This window comes from Pleurodeles waltl, chromosome 1_2, assembly GCF_031143425.1.
Source record: "Pleurodeles waltl isolate 20211129_DDA chromosome 1_2, aPleWal1.hap1.20221129, whole genome shotgun sequence".
In the NCBI taxonomy this organism is placed as follows: Eukaryota; Metazoa; Chordata; class Amphibia; order Caudata; family Salamandridae; genus Pleurodeles; species Pleurodeles waltl.
Window position 1 is genome coordinate 476178287 of NC_090437.1, and position 12823 is coordinate 476191109.

Consider the following 12823-nt stretch of genomic DNA (forward strand, 5'->3'; position numbering starts at 1 on the left):
GTCTGTTTACGCCACCATGGGCTTGAGTCAAGACAGACAAAGAACATGCATCACGTTCATGGCAAAACAAGGTGAAAGGCTTTGTGTAGTCAGGCATACCTAAAGCTGGAGCCCTGCACATGCATTCCTTTAATTCAACAAAAGCATCCATCTCATCCCCTTTCAGTTCAATCTGATCCAAGGCATCCTTCTGGGTCAATTTCAGTAAAGGCTTTGCTAGAGACGAGAAGTTGGGAATCCACTGGCGACAGTATCCCACCATTCCCAAAAACTTCCTCACCTCCTTCCTTGTCTTTGGTGGACTCATTTGAAGTACACTGGTAATTCTTTCCTTCATTATTTTCCGTGACCCTTTCTCTATCTGGTGACCCAAGTATTTCACTTTCTTCTGACAGAACTGCAGTTTGGAAGGAGACACTTTATGTCCATTCTCTCCCAAATGGTTCAACAGAGCAATGGTATCGGCTGTGCAGCCACTTTCTGTCTTTGATGCAACCAGTAAGTCATCAATGTACTGTACTAAGGTTGACTCGAATGGCAACTCTAACTCTTCCAAGTCTCTCTTTAGAACCTGATTGAATATCGACGGTGACTCAGAAAACCCTTGAGGAATTCGGCACCAACTGTACACTCTGTCTAGGAATTTGAAACAAAAGAGGAATTGGCTGTCCTCATGAAGAGGCACAGAAAAGAATGCTTGTGACAAATCGATGACTGAGAACCACTCAGCCTCGCAAGGGATCTGAAACATTATCACAGCTGGATTCGGTACGACAGGGCAGCACTTGATTATGATGTCATTTATTTTTCTCAAATCCTGTACAAGTCGGACTTTCCCACTTGGCTTTATTAGTCCCATTATCGGTGAATTACATGGGCTGCTTAATACTTCTTTCAGTACTCCCTGCTTCACGAATTCGTCAATAAGTTGGGCAACTTTCATGAGGGTATCTTGTGGCATGTGGTATTGTGGGTTCTGGGGAAAGATCGCATTGGGCTTTACCATCACTTTTACTGGTTCTACTCCTTTCATCAATCCCACCTCTTTCCCTGTCATGTCCCACACTTTCTCTCCGACTGTTTCCCGTAGTTCTGCTGGGATATCTTCTTCAGTTATCATTGGTAAAAGACAAATCAGAGGATACTCTTCGTCAACTGTTTCTATCTCATCCCCCTCTACACTGTCCTCGTCTTCCCCATCATTGCTCGTTTCTATTGTTATTCCTTCGTTTGAACACATGATCGAGCAACCCAATTTACACAATAGGTCTCTTCCTAACAGTGCTATCGGGCTTGAGTCACACACCACAAACTGATGTACCCCTTGATAGTTACCAATGTTGACTGGTATCGGATCTGTTATTGGGTTCGTCAGATGCCTGTTTGCTACTCCCACCACTTGAACTGTCCTCCCTGAGAGTGGCAAATTTGGTACTTCACTGCTCTTAACAGTTGAACGTGTGGCTCCCGTGTCAACCAAGAATGAAACACGATGACCCATTACTCTTCCTTCTACGTACGGACCCTTTTGATCAACTTCTAGGGATGCCGCAAGCACACAATCTCCTTCCTCTTCTGAACTTTCACTCTCCCATACATTGTTTATTCCACTCTCACTGTGTAATGGGAACTGTTGTATTGTGCCGTTTGTGCCCATTACCTGACCCGTTACCTGTGGAGGAACCATCATTTGCTGCTGACTCATTGGTGCCAAAGGTATTTGCATTTGCTGATTAGGTACCATAGGTAACTGCTGTTGCATCGGCTGCATTTGCGTCATCTGCACACGGGGCATCTGCATCTGCTGCGGCTGCATAGGTTGTAATCCCTGCAATTGATTCATGGTCTGAAAATTTGGGTTTGGACCCCTCATTTTCGGTCCTCTCATTGTCTGAAATGCATTGACATTATTGTTTTGCTGACCAACACCTACACCTGCACCTTCCTGCACCACCATTGGGCACTCGCGTTTCCAATGACCTACGTTTCCGCACGCGTGACACGGCATCACTTTCTTCATTGCCTGCACACCTGTCACAACAGTGTTCAAATCCGGACCATTATTCACAAAACCTCCTCTACCTCTGCCTCTGCCCTGTGGCTGAAACGCCATGTTTCCTTGCGACTGCGGCTGCTGTTGCTGAAACACCATGCCTCCCTGCAACTGCGGCTGCTGTTGCGGTACCTGCTGTTGGAACCCTTGCATCCCTGGCAACCCTTGCAGTCCCTGCAGACCTTGCAAGCCTGTCTGAGCCGCCTTAAGCTGCATCATCATCACCTTCTCTTTCAGCCTTTTCTGTTTCACCTCAATTTCGTCGCTACAGTATTTCGCATAAGTCAAGACTTCATCAATCGGTTTCGACTGCCAGCAGATCAAATGTGATTTTATCATCTGACTTATATCTGGTCTCAGCCCTTCCACAAATCTGAACACAAAATGAAGCATATCTTTCGCCTCTATTGCTTCTGTGCCACTGTAATTCTTGAACGCCTTCAACAATCTCTCATAGTAACTATGAATCGATTCTTTAGCCTCTTGGGCAGTTCGATCAATTTTCTGCCAATCCACATTTTTCGAGGCAACTTTCGTCTTCAAATGTTCAATCACCTTATAGTACAGACACATCACCATAGGTGATGGTGCACCCGTCTCTCTGTCTCTCTCTGGTTCACTTGTCGGCCAACCTACAGCTCTTTTGCAATCCTCCCACAAATCTGCCGGAACCACAATCTCGAATAGAGTGTTCAGGTCTTCCCAGAGACATTTTGCAAGCTTCACAAACCTATCAGTCTGTTGATACCACTCAATCGGCTTCTCTCTTAGTTTGGGAAAATCATTCGTAAAAGACTGAATATCGCTCCTGTGCCATGGTACATGTACTAATTTTCCCCCTGCTGTCTCCCTCATTGGTAACATAGTTACTGTATCACTACTCTGTGGCCTTTTCTCATTGTGCTCTGTGGCACTGTCCCTCCTCTTATCCTTCCTCTTTACCCATCTGCTTTCCCATTTGTCTAAACACCTCCACACTTGGGCACTCTGCAACAATTCTCTAAGGTGTGCCTTCATGCCTGCTGATCTCATGTGTTCAAAATCTGTGGTTCCAAAATCCAACCTGTAGCTCCTGCTCAAGTGTTTCGTCTTGCCTATGTCAATCCTGTTCCTGTCTGCCACTTCCTGCAAACTTTTATGTACCTTGTTTACCTCCTTCGTGATCTTTGGACATAGATACCTCAACTCCTCTTCCGTGTAGGATTCTAACCTGTTCACACCCATATTCCCTTCCACCAATTCTTGTGCTTCCATGTTCAGCCTCATCCTGCTCAAGTAATCGTCTCCTTTCCCACTGTCTGAACTTTGTGTTGAATTTAGACTGTTGAACCACTGTGTCAGCTGTTGCGCATTTACCCCCATCAGTGTAGCATTCACATCGACTGCCATCGATGGTTGTGGCAACTTTTCAGTATTCGATGTTAAAGGTATTATCAGTGGGGGGCTCGACCTCACCAGTGTTGATGGAGCGCATACGGGACTAAACTCCATCAAGGACCCAGACCCAGTTGGCTGAGCCACTATCGGGGTTACCCCTGGAATGTTTTCTATGCACCTTCTTTCTGTCCCATTCTGCAGCATCTGTCCCTGACTGCTCATACCTAAGTTAGGCTGACTATACAAAGGTACCACTGGACCTACAGTAATGGGCAGTGATATCGCATCTGGATTTTGTCCATTTCCCATATTCTGAGGCATGTTCATCCCCATATTATGGGCCATCATTGCCGGCATGCCCACCTGACTCCCCGTCATTTGAGCATGAACACTTCCTCCCTGCATTTGCTTTTGAGGCATCATAAACTGAGTTGATTCAGCTTGTGCCATTGTTGGGTTGTAACCATTCTGTACGCCCCTTACGGTTGGATCTAGAATCATTCCTCCACTGTTATCACTGCTGTAGTACCCTGACATCTGCGGCTGATAGTGTTCTGCTGGTTTCAACACGGGCACATCTGGATACATTCTCCTGATCTGCGGTATCTGTGGGGTGAGCAGTAGGCTCGGATCCTTAGATCCCGATGGTGCTCCTGTATTCTGCGTTTCCCTGTTCTGTACCGACGCCGGAGGGGCAGAACTGGTACTTGGACCTTGTCCATTCTCTGCATAAGGTGGTGGACGGTCGTTCAGCAACTCCATTATCAATTCCTCATCCTCTAGCTCCTCTTCTTTTCTCAACTTTTCCTCGTCCTCTCTGTCCCTGGAGCACTTCCTGTCTGTCTTACAGGTAGCTTTCTTACCTGTCTCCTCTTCATCTTTAGTAATTGCGGGGAACAATTTTATTCCCTGCAATACGTCTGACCTCCACACCTTCTGTGCATTATCCCACCTAGCATCCGCTAGTGTCTTTTCTACCTTCCTCATCCTTGTTTCAAACTTGTTTTTCTGTTGCTGCCTAGCCATGAGTTCCCATATTGCTAGAGCCTCAAACTGTGCTGGCCTTGGAGGTACTTTCATGTCATACATCGTAAATCTCAAATTCTCTAGGACCCTTATATTGAATGTCCCATGTATCGGGAATGCTACGCTCCCATGATTCTCTGTCCACTTGTGCCATTGCTTTAGCCAAAGACACGGAGCTACCCCTTTTTCCTCCATTACAATGTAAGCTGGTGTACCCTCGGGCGGCGTCTCCTCTCCTACGCTCGCTTTAATGTAAGTCTCCCCCTTCATCGCACTCCTAAATGCTTTAAGGAATTTCATTTTCTCGTCTTTTAATTCACAAAGTTTATAATCAATAGATCACTGTTATTCCACAAGATTTGTAATCAATAGGTGACTTTAATTCCCGGAATACTCTTCACCTGCCTTTCCCCTTCCAATCGAGTGTCACGGACTGCGTCCAATCCGTGCGCGACCCTTCTCTCCAACCAACCTATCCCAGCGCGGCTCTTAGTGACGTCACACTCACACACACTGCGGCTGACAAAGCCTCGCGGCTAATCCTCCTTCACTCAGTTCCTCCCGTAACAGCTTTTGCATGTATCGCGAGCTACCAAAAACTAAGACAGATCTGTCGGTTTACTACAGGAAGGGTAACACAATTGCTTCAGGACCTTAGGGACTTTTCACTAACCTCGACCACTATTCGATCTCTTTCACCAGCCTCGGCCGCTATTCCGTCTTTCTCAATCCCCACATTCGCAAGCAAATCTGACCCGCAGACCTACTCTCAACTTGTCAATGATCTGTTCTAGTGCACTTAGAATCTTGTCAAAGCCCGAAGTCGAAGTTTCTTTCACTCCCTTAACACACGTACCGACTCGTTGACCACGCCCGATCAACCTACTAAACCGCCCAGACCACAACATAAAACAACATACTCCGGAGTCCCTTGACCTCGCAGGGCCCGTCTCAACAACAACAACCACGTGGACCTTTTTATGCACAAGCGCCAGACGCACATGAAGTTCGACGACTTCCCTACTCTCACACTCGGAGCCGCACCTCCGTTACTTTATGAAGTTCGACGACCTCTCTACTTCTACACTTGGAGTCGCTCCTCCGCTATCCTTAAAAAGAAAATCCTCGCAACCCTTTCACACACCCTGCGGCAATAAGCTGTGCAAGCGCAAAACCCTAACTTCACTCATACCATCACTAGTACCGCCAACGCTGTTTCCACATCTCCTTTCTCTCCATTCGCAAGTTCCGAGATCCCGGGAAAGTCGCGGTGGACCTAGCCCATCATCATCTTGTCAATCAGTTTTATCCAGGAAAATCTAATTCAACCTTTCGAATGGGGTCTCAAAAAATGCGTAACCGTTAATTCGACACCATGTACTCTAATGGTACAGGGTCCCAAAAGACGTAACCGTCCTCTGCTACCATCTACTGATAGAGCGGAACGTGGTAACAATTTACCTGCGTTCGGATGCTCTTTAGGTCGATGAATCTTTTGGCTAAGTGGGAACTCTCTGTACTCTTAATTGATCAATCACCTCTTATCGATAATCAATAACGAACGTAAGCAACACCTTGAACAACATAACACTTAACAATTAATCCAGAATACATTTCGGCGAACCCTGACCTTTCAGCCAGGAATAACCACACCAGTTTATTGCAAAGTTAGTGAATTTATTTCCCTATATTAACAAAGCTAGCACAATATAAATGTGCCTCAACACCAAATGATAAACATAAATGAACATTAATAGCTGTCCATATCGTCGAAACAAGTGTAATCTATGTAGCATTTGAATCACAAGGCATTCGATAGTGGCAATGCAAAGCACTAATACGATAATCTGTAATGGGCTAATTGCGTACATTTAGTCAGCATAACAAGATCTCCAATTGCATTGTGTGACATATGGAATCCTCGTCTAACCTCAAATTAGCATCAGCATGTGGGACTTCATGCAAAACAATTTGGCAACATCAATTTAGAAAACTCCTAGCTAGGGCCCTTATCAAAAATCAGCAGTTGGTTACCTAAAGGAAACACAATGCAATTTTACAATTTCCTTTCATATTTACCAATTCCAATCAGCAATCAATGAAGTCTTCGTCTCACAGGTACCGTTTCTCGATCAGCATGGGACGGGACAAAGGGGCAGGGGTGAACGGGGCAATTGCCTCACGGCGACAAGTTAAGGCTACTACTTCATGCAAAGGGACAAATCAAAGTTAAAGTCTCTAGGGCAAGAATCATTAAAGTCTCTTTCTCTCGACTAGAGAAAGCATCAAAGTCTCTCAAAATGGCATCGCAGCAAAATGGGTCATAGTAGCTACGAAATCAAAATGGCAGGATGTCCGAAGATAGAGAGAGCTTCCCTCTCGTGCACCTGGGTTTTATAGGCAACAGTTCAAGTCCTGTAGGGTCTCCATTGGTGGGTTCATAGGTTAGCTTCAAATTGACCAATCAAAAACGACAGTTCTCAAGCTTTTACTTAAGCATACATTATCCTTGGAGATGGGTACGCAATTTGCAACATTGTTTCTCGATTAGCTTACTCTCAGAGGCTCCATTGTCCGCACCTGCAAGCCGACCTTGAATTTAAGAGAAAATATGCCATGCTGGCACCAACTTTAAGATAAGCATGCGAGCAGTCTCTGTGGAAAAGTACAGCTTCAAGCAGAAATACACGTTTAATAGCACAGTGGAAAAATACGAACGTTTAAACCGTGAGACCAGGCAACTAGGCCAAAGCCTCCGCTAAAGTAATGCTAAGCTAAGGCATTTCAAATAAGCAAAATCGTAGCACACGTTTATGATTATGTCGAATTAGTGCATTTCTAATACACCACGTTATATAAAGCACGCGTATAAATGATGGCAAACTACTCTGAGGGCACATTTTGTCCCCGTACAATCTTTATTAATTCGGTTAATGTCACACATGATTATTTCAGCACTACGTTTATGCATTAAAATCAAAACCTTCATTTTCTGCTTCATCACCTCTAACAAAGATGAAAGCAAATTTGAGAATTGTAGGAGCGAAATTGTTTGAAAATGAGTCAGGAAAACTCAAAGGGAGAGAAAATTGGTCAAAAAGTGGTCGAAACTCAATTCAAAGGTACTGGTAAACAAAAATAACGAATTCAGACTGCTCTAAAGAATGTGTTGTTGCTACCAGCACCTGAAAAGCTGAAAATCCTGTGCCCCAGAAAATGTCAAATGGTGTATTTTAAAATACAGTGGCCGAGTGACATTGGCTCAAAAACGATAGGCTTTAAAGACTACTTTAAATAACCTTTGCGAGACAACCCCCTGGAAAATTTCTGAACAATTGAAACATTCATAATAGCTAGTACGTTGTAAAGTACATTGGGTGAGTAACATTTGTAAACAAAGAACTTAAACAAGCAATATTGCATTTGATATGGAGTATTTTTATCTTCTGCCATAGAAACTAATTAAGACAGTACTGAACATACATAGGTAAGGCACTAGTTTGTATTTTACTAACTATTTTGATTTTCTGCTGATGGCACCCATGAACTCTGCAGTTTGTTTTTGCTAATATTGCGTAAATCGTACAGATAGGATGAATCATTGTGGCATTCAAGCCAAAGACCTCTGCTTGCAATGTTGTACAAACAGTGTAAATAAATTATTATTCCCTGTGAAATGGCATTAGCTATGGTGATGACTAAAGTATGTAGTGCCTTCATTTTGCAGTTCTTCAAGACCACAACAATACCTGGTAATGGTTGGGTTGTTGGACCGGTCGGACTATGATAAAGACGTAGACGCGTTCCCTGTGGTAGAAGTCCGGGTTCACGAACAATACAATCCTTCTACATATCAGAATGACATAGCACTGCTTCTGGTGAAGAACATATATAACGAGGACAAGTGCATTGGAGCAGACAACGTTGTGATGCCTGCCTGCTTACCGTGGTCTGAGTATCAGTTCAGAGCAAGAGACACGTGCAAAGTTTCTGGCTGGGGACGGTCAGATGGTAAGTAGGCAAACAGTGTGTTTTACCCTATCAGTTGCAGTGGGAGCACTGCACGTGTAAGACAATGTGGCCCTGATTTCGAGCCGAAGTGCTATTCACATCACACTTGATAAATAACGATACCACAGGGTAAGTTATTTATCAGGTGCAATAAATGACACCTGTTACGAGTTGATGGGGGATTACGTGGATTTCCTGTGTTTAGCACACCAAAATCCACATGGCAGGGTGCCCAAGCTTTTCCCCAGTTACATTTCAGCATGTTTAACCTGACGAAATTTAACGACGGTTGAGGTATTTAACGCATTTGATGATAACTGGATGTTTAAATACCCACCTATTCGTAATTCAGACCCGTGTGTAAAGAGGGGGTTATGCATGGGTCGGAATACACCGACCGCCTCGTAATCAGGCCCAAAGTGTTGTCAGCTGTATTCTACCGCCAGAGGTGTTCATAGCCGCCATATCTTTCCATACTGTTGGAACTAACACATACCTTGCCTACCACTTGCTCTAACAGGCTAAGCAGTGGTAATTATAGTATAACACGCAATGCAGTGGTAATTATAGTAGAGTGGTAATTTTATAACAACGGTTTTCCCTCATTCACAAAGATAAACAATGAGCCTCATTGCAAGGTATAAATGTCAATAAAGCTCGCTTATTTCCTTACCACGTTTTGTCGGCTTACATTATAGTTACGTGGACATGTAGGATTGTTCAGACCACTACAGACAGCCTTTTGGCCCATTGTTTGCTGTTCTTTGACGGTATATATTCTGACTAAATTAAATGTAATTTGACACAGGCACTAACATTGATTACTTGAAAGTGGAAAGTGTAGTGCTCCGGAGTCTCACAAAAAACAGTCCCTCATAAAAAAAAAATAGCGAAATGTGTTATAACGACAACATGGTGTTTACTACATTGGTTGGATGTGGGGAGGCAAGGATATGTCGAGGGGTAAGGAAGGCATTTATTTACATAGCCAGTTGTTTATTAGTCTGAACTCTGCATTTATGTTGGCAATGTCCTAAAATGTGGCAAATATATATGTATATTATTAACAGCAGTCAACACCATCGTAAAAACCATGAGTATCATTTATAGTCTGGATGTGAGACAATGCAACTATCTCTGCCAAGGCAACAATGTCAATTTTTAATAGCTTATTCTGCCTTACCAGCTGAAGTTTCACTACCAATGTGCCCATATCGGCATGTGAGAAAAACTGGTGGAAAAGCTGCCAATGCCCATCACTGTTGGTAGAATGCCCTCTGTAAATGTGAATGGCAATAATGTGTCCCCAAAGTGGTCACACATGGTGACAGATCAATAACACTAGTTTACCCTTAGCAACAGCTGATGGCCGCCACAGGAGTGTAGGAGTAGCATTTGCATGACCAAGGGTGCACTTACTGTAGGTGATACACAACCACAAGTGCGGATGGAGAATCAACTGTTCTTTAAATTATCCACTACTGCACATTCTACACCAGTCTTTATATTTTGTGTAATTATAATGCAAGGGATCATGATTTGTGAGATAATGCCATTGATGTTTTGGGTTACTGGTTGGACTGCGGCATGTTTTATTCCCAGTGATTCCTGTATGATTCATAGCCCAGTGGGTTCCTACTAGGGACCTCATTACAGGTAGGCAAGGTAAACTGTACAGTAATTTCACCCTGAGGAAAATCCATGACACGCTTTGAGTTTTGCGAAATTACTGCATAGTAATATGCTTTCATGTTCGGAAAGTGTGGAACATGAGTTATTGCCTCCAGTTTGTGCACATTTTCCTCCTTTTCAACACGTTTCCCCATTCATATTTGGCCAAGCGTTATCTTGCAAAATGAGTCCAAGCAAAACCTGCATGTGAGCAGAGGTGTAGCAAGCAATGTTTGCACCAGGTCCTGCTTTTTGTGACCTAGTTGTAATAATTAAAGTGGACGCACCATTAAACCCAATGCGAACTTGGGTGATATAAAGAATACAAGAACAATGGGTTCCTGGGATTCAATCTTAGTCAAATGCATCAGTGATTGCATTATTGAACTTGAAAACATATAGGCCCATATTTATACTTTTTTAGCGCCGCATTTGCGTCATTTTTTCACGCAAAAGCGGCTCCAACTTAGAAAATACCATTGTATTTTCTGTGGCGCCGCTTTTGCGTCAAAAAGCGGCGCAAATGCGGAGCTAAAAAAGTATAAATATGGGCCATAGTCACTTGAAAGACATTATCTTAAGATTCCATTCAAACAGTAACAACAGGCATTTTACACAAAAGTAAAACAGAATCAAATCGTGAATCTAAGGCTGCAGTGACCTGAACAAATCAAATCCTCTATTCTCCAGGTATTTGTTTGTCTTTGCATAAAACAGTCTCAGTTTTACAGTGTCAACGTTTTGACCCAACAAACTGTGTTAAAGGATCTCCTCAGGACATATTGACCTTATGTCTAAAACCTGAACAAATATATTAAAATATACAAAAATAAATGAAGGGTGTAGTTAACGTAAAAAAATCAAACTATTTGTTTTTTTCAAGTTATTCCGCACTAATTGATTGCGTATTATTTGTATACATATTTTTACTATTGTACGTATCACAGAGTGCTGCAACAGCTACACTATTCTTTCTTTTTACAATTCATGATATGCTATTGATTACAAACAGAAACAACTGTCGCTTGTGTAAGGCCTAGGCCCAGTTCGATGACAATCTGTTTAAAGTTCATAATCTGATCTTTGGCTACAAATGAAACTCAGAGAACCACTGTTCTCGAATACTTCTCTGCTTGTAATGAGGGCCCAAGAAAAAGCTAAACAAACAATAGGAGAGGTCCTCGCTATGTTTTTTATCCGAGAGTCTTGGAAGAGTTACCATAGGAAAGTATTAAGTCTTACTGGGAAAAAACAAGATGTGAAAGCAAGCGCAAAGAAATACCTAGACCACTTGTTGGTTCAATAGTCTCCTACTGGAAATTAACATATTAATAAAATGTGGCATTAGAGAGACGAATCAAACTGAAGAGTAGTCAGCATAAGAAATGATAGACATATTGGGAAGGAAACCTTGTGGGCTGGAAGAGACACAATTGTACAAGGAGGCCATTTAGGGCCCATTGATAATGCAGCGGAGTGGAAAAAATGTCCAGATACTGATAATCATGTATCCTTGGATGTATGTGTACGTGTATTACTGTAGCACAAACTGTGCCAAAAGACAACTGAGTACTGCACAGGGTCAAAGGCAAAGCATACAGTCAACAAGTCACAGAGTTGGCAGCTGGATTCTGGAACAAGTGTGCCGTTATTGCATTCTGATCTAATGTTTTTAAAGAGATGCATCTTCCGCTCTTGTCTGAATTGGATCAGTTTTGGACATGATGGATACTGGGTTGTTATTCCAATTCTGGGAGTATAGATGAAAAAGGCCTGCAGCCTTGTTTTTTCCCTTTTTACACTTCATTGTCTCTAGTCTGATAGTTTCCTAGCTTGTGGGCTTGGGGAGAGCTGCCTTAAGTGGTGAGCTAGTCTGCAAGATAAGCAGGGGTACTGGTTGTGATGGCTTTGTAAAGGATGCAGCTTATGTTGCAGCAGTAGGCAGGCAAAGGAAACCAGTGGAGAGACATCAGGATGGGGTGATGTGATCATATTTCATCAGGCTCCGGAAGAGACGTGCTATGACATGCATGATGCTCCTACTTTGGGGCAATAGTGGAGCCTGGGAGGCCACAGAACAAGGTATTACCACTATCCAAATGTGAGATTACAAGGGCTTGAACAGCAGTTCTGATGTTGCTTTCTTGAAGAAATAGTTTCACTTTCTTTATAAGGGGGAGCTGGTACCAGCCCATCTTCTTTTTTTGGCAATGTGTTTCTTGATGGTGAAGTTGGAGATCAGGGTGAATACGAGTGACCTGGCATTCAAGTAAAGTTGGGGTTCAAAGCTGCTAAAATTCATGTCAGTGAGGCAGGTTTCTGCTGCTGTGTGTTGATTGTAGGAAATTACACAACTTCTGTCTTGATGAGCTCAACTTCAGGTCGGTGCTGGATATCCAAGTTTGGATGATGTGCAGGCAGTGTTTGAGGCATTGGATGTCTGGAGCAGAGAATACTTTTAACTAAGTTGTGTATTGTTGGTATATTGGTAAAGTTTGATGCTGCTATATGTGACTAGAGCCCAAGGGGTCACCATGTAGACATTGAATATGAGAGGGCCCCCTAGTGTATCCTGCAGGTGATGGGGGTCTTCTGGGGCCTGGAAATGCCTTTGTTAATGTAAGCTTTAAAAACATTATCAGAAATTTGCAAGTGGAGTAACAGTGATCCCATACACCACCTAGA

At 43.2% G+C, this 12823-nt stretch overlaps 1 protein-coding gene across 2 annotated transcripts in view; it reads left to right on the plus strand.

Moving 5' to 3' along the window:
- The window catches only part of CFI (complement factor I), a 224335-nt gene that overhangs the window by 206796 nt on the left and 4716 nt on the right, over positions 1 to 12823 (plus strand). For both annotated transcript variants that reach the window (XM_069241061.1, XM_069241054.1), the window contains one exon: positions 8184 to 8467. In XM_069241061.1, coding sequence (XP_069097162.1) covers positions 8184 to 8467 — 284 coding nt within the window. The remainder of the gene's footprint in view (positions 1 to 8183; positions 8468 to 12823) is intronic.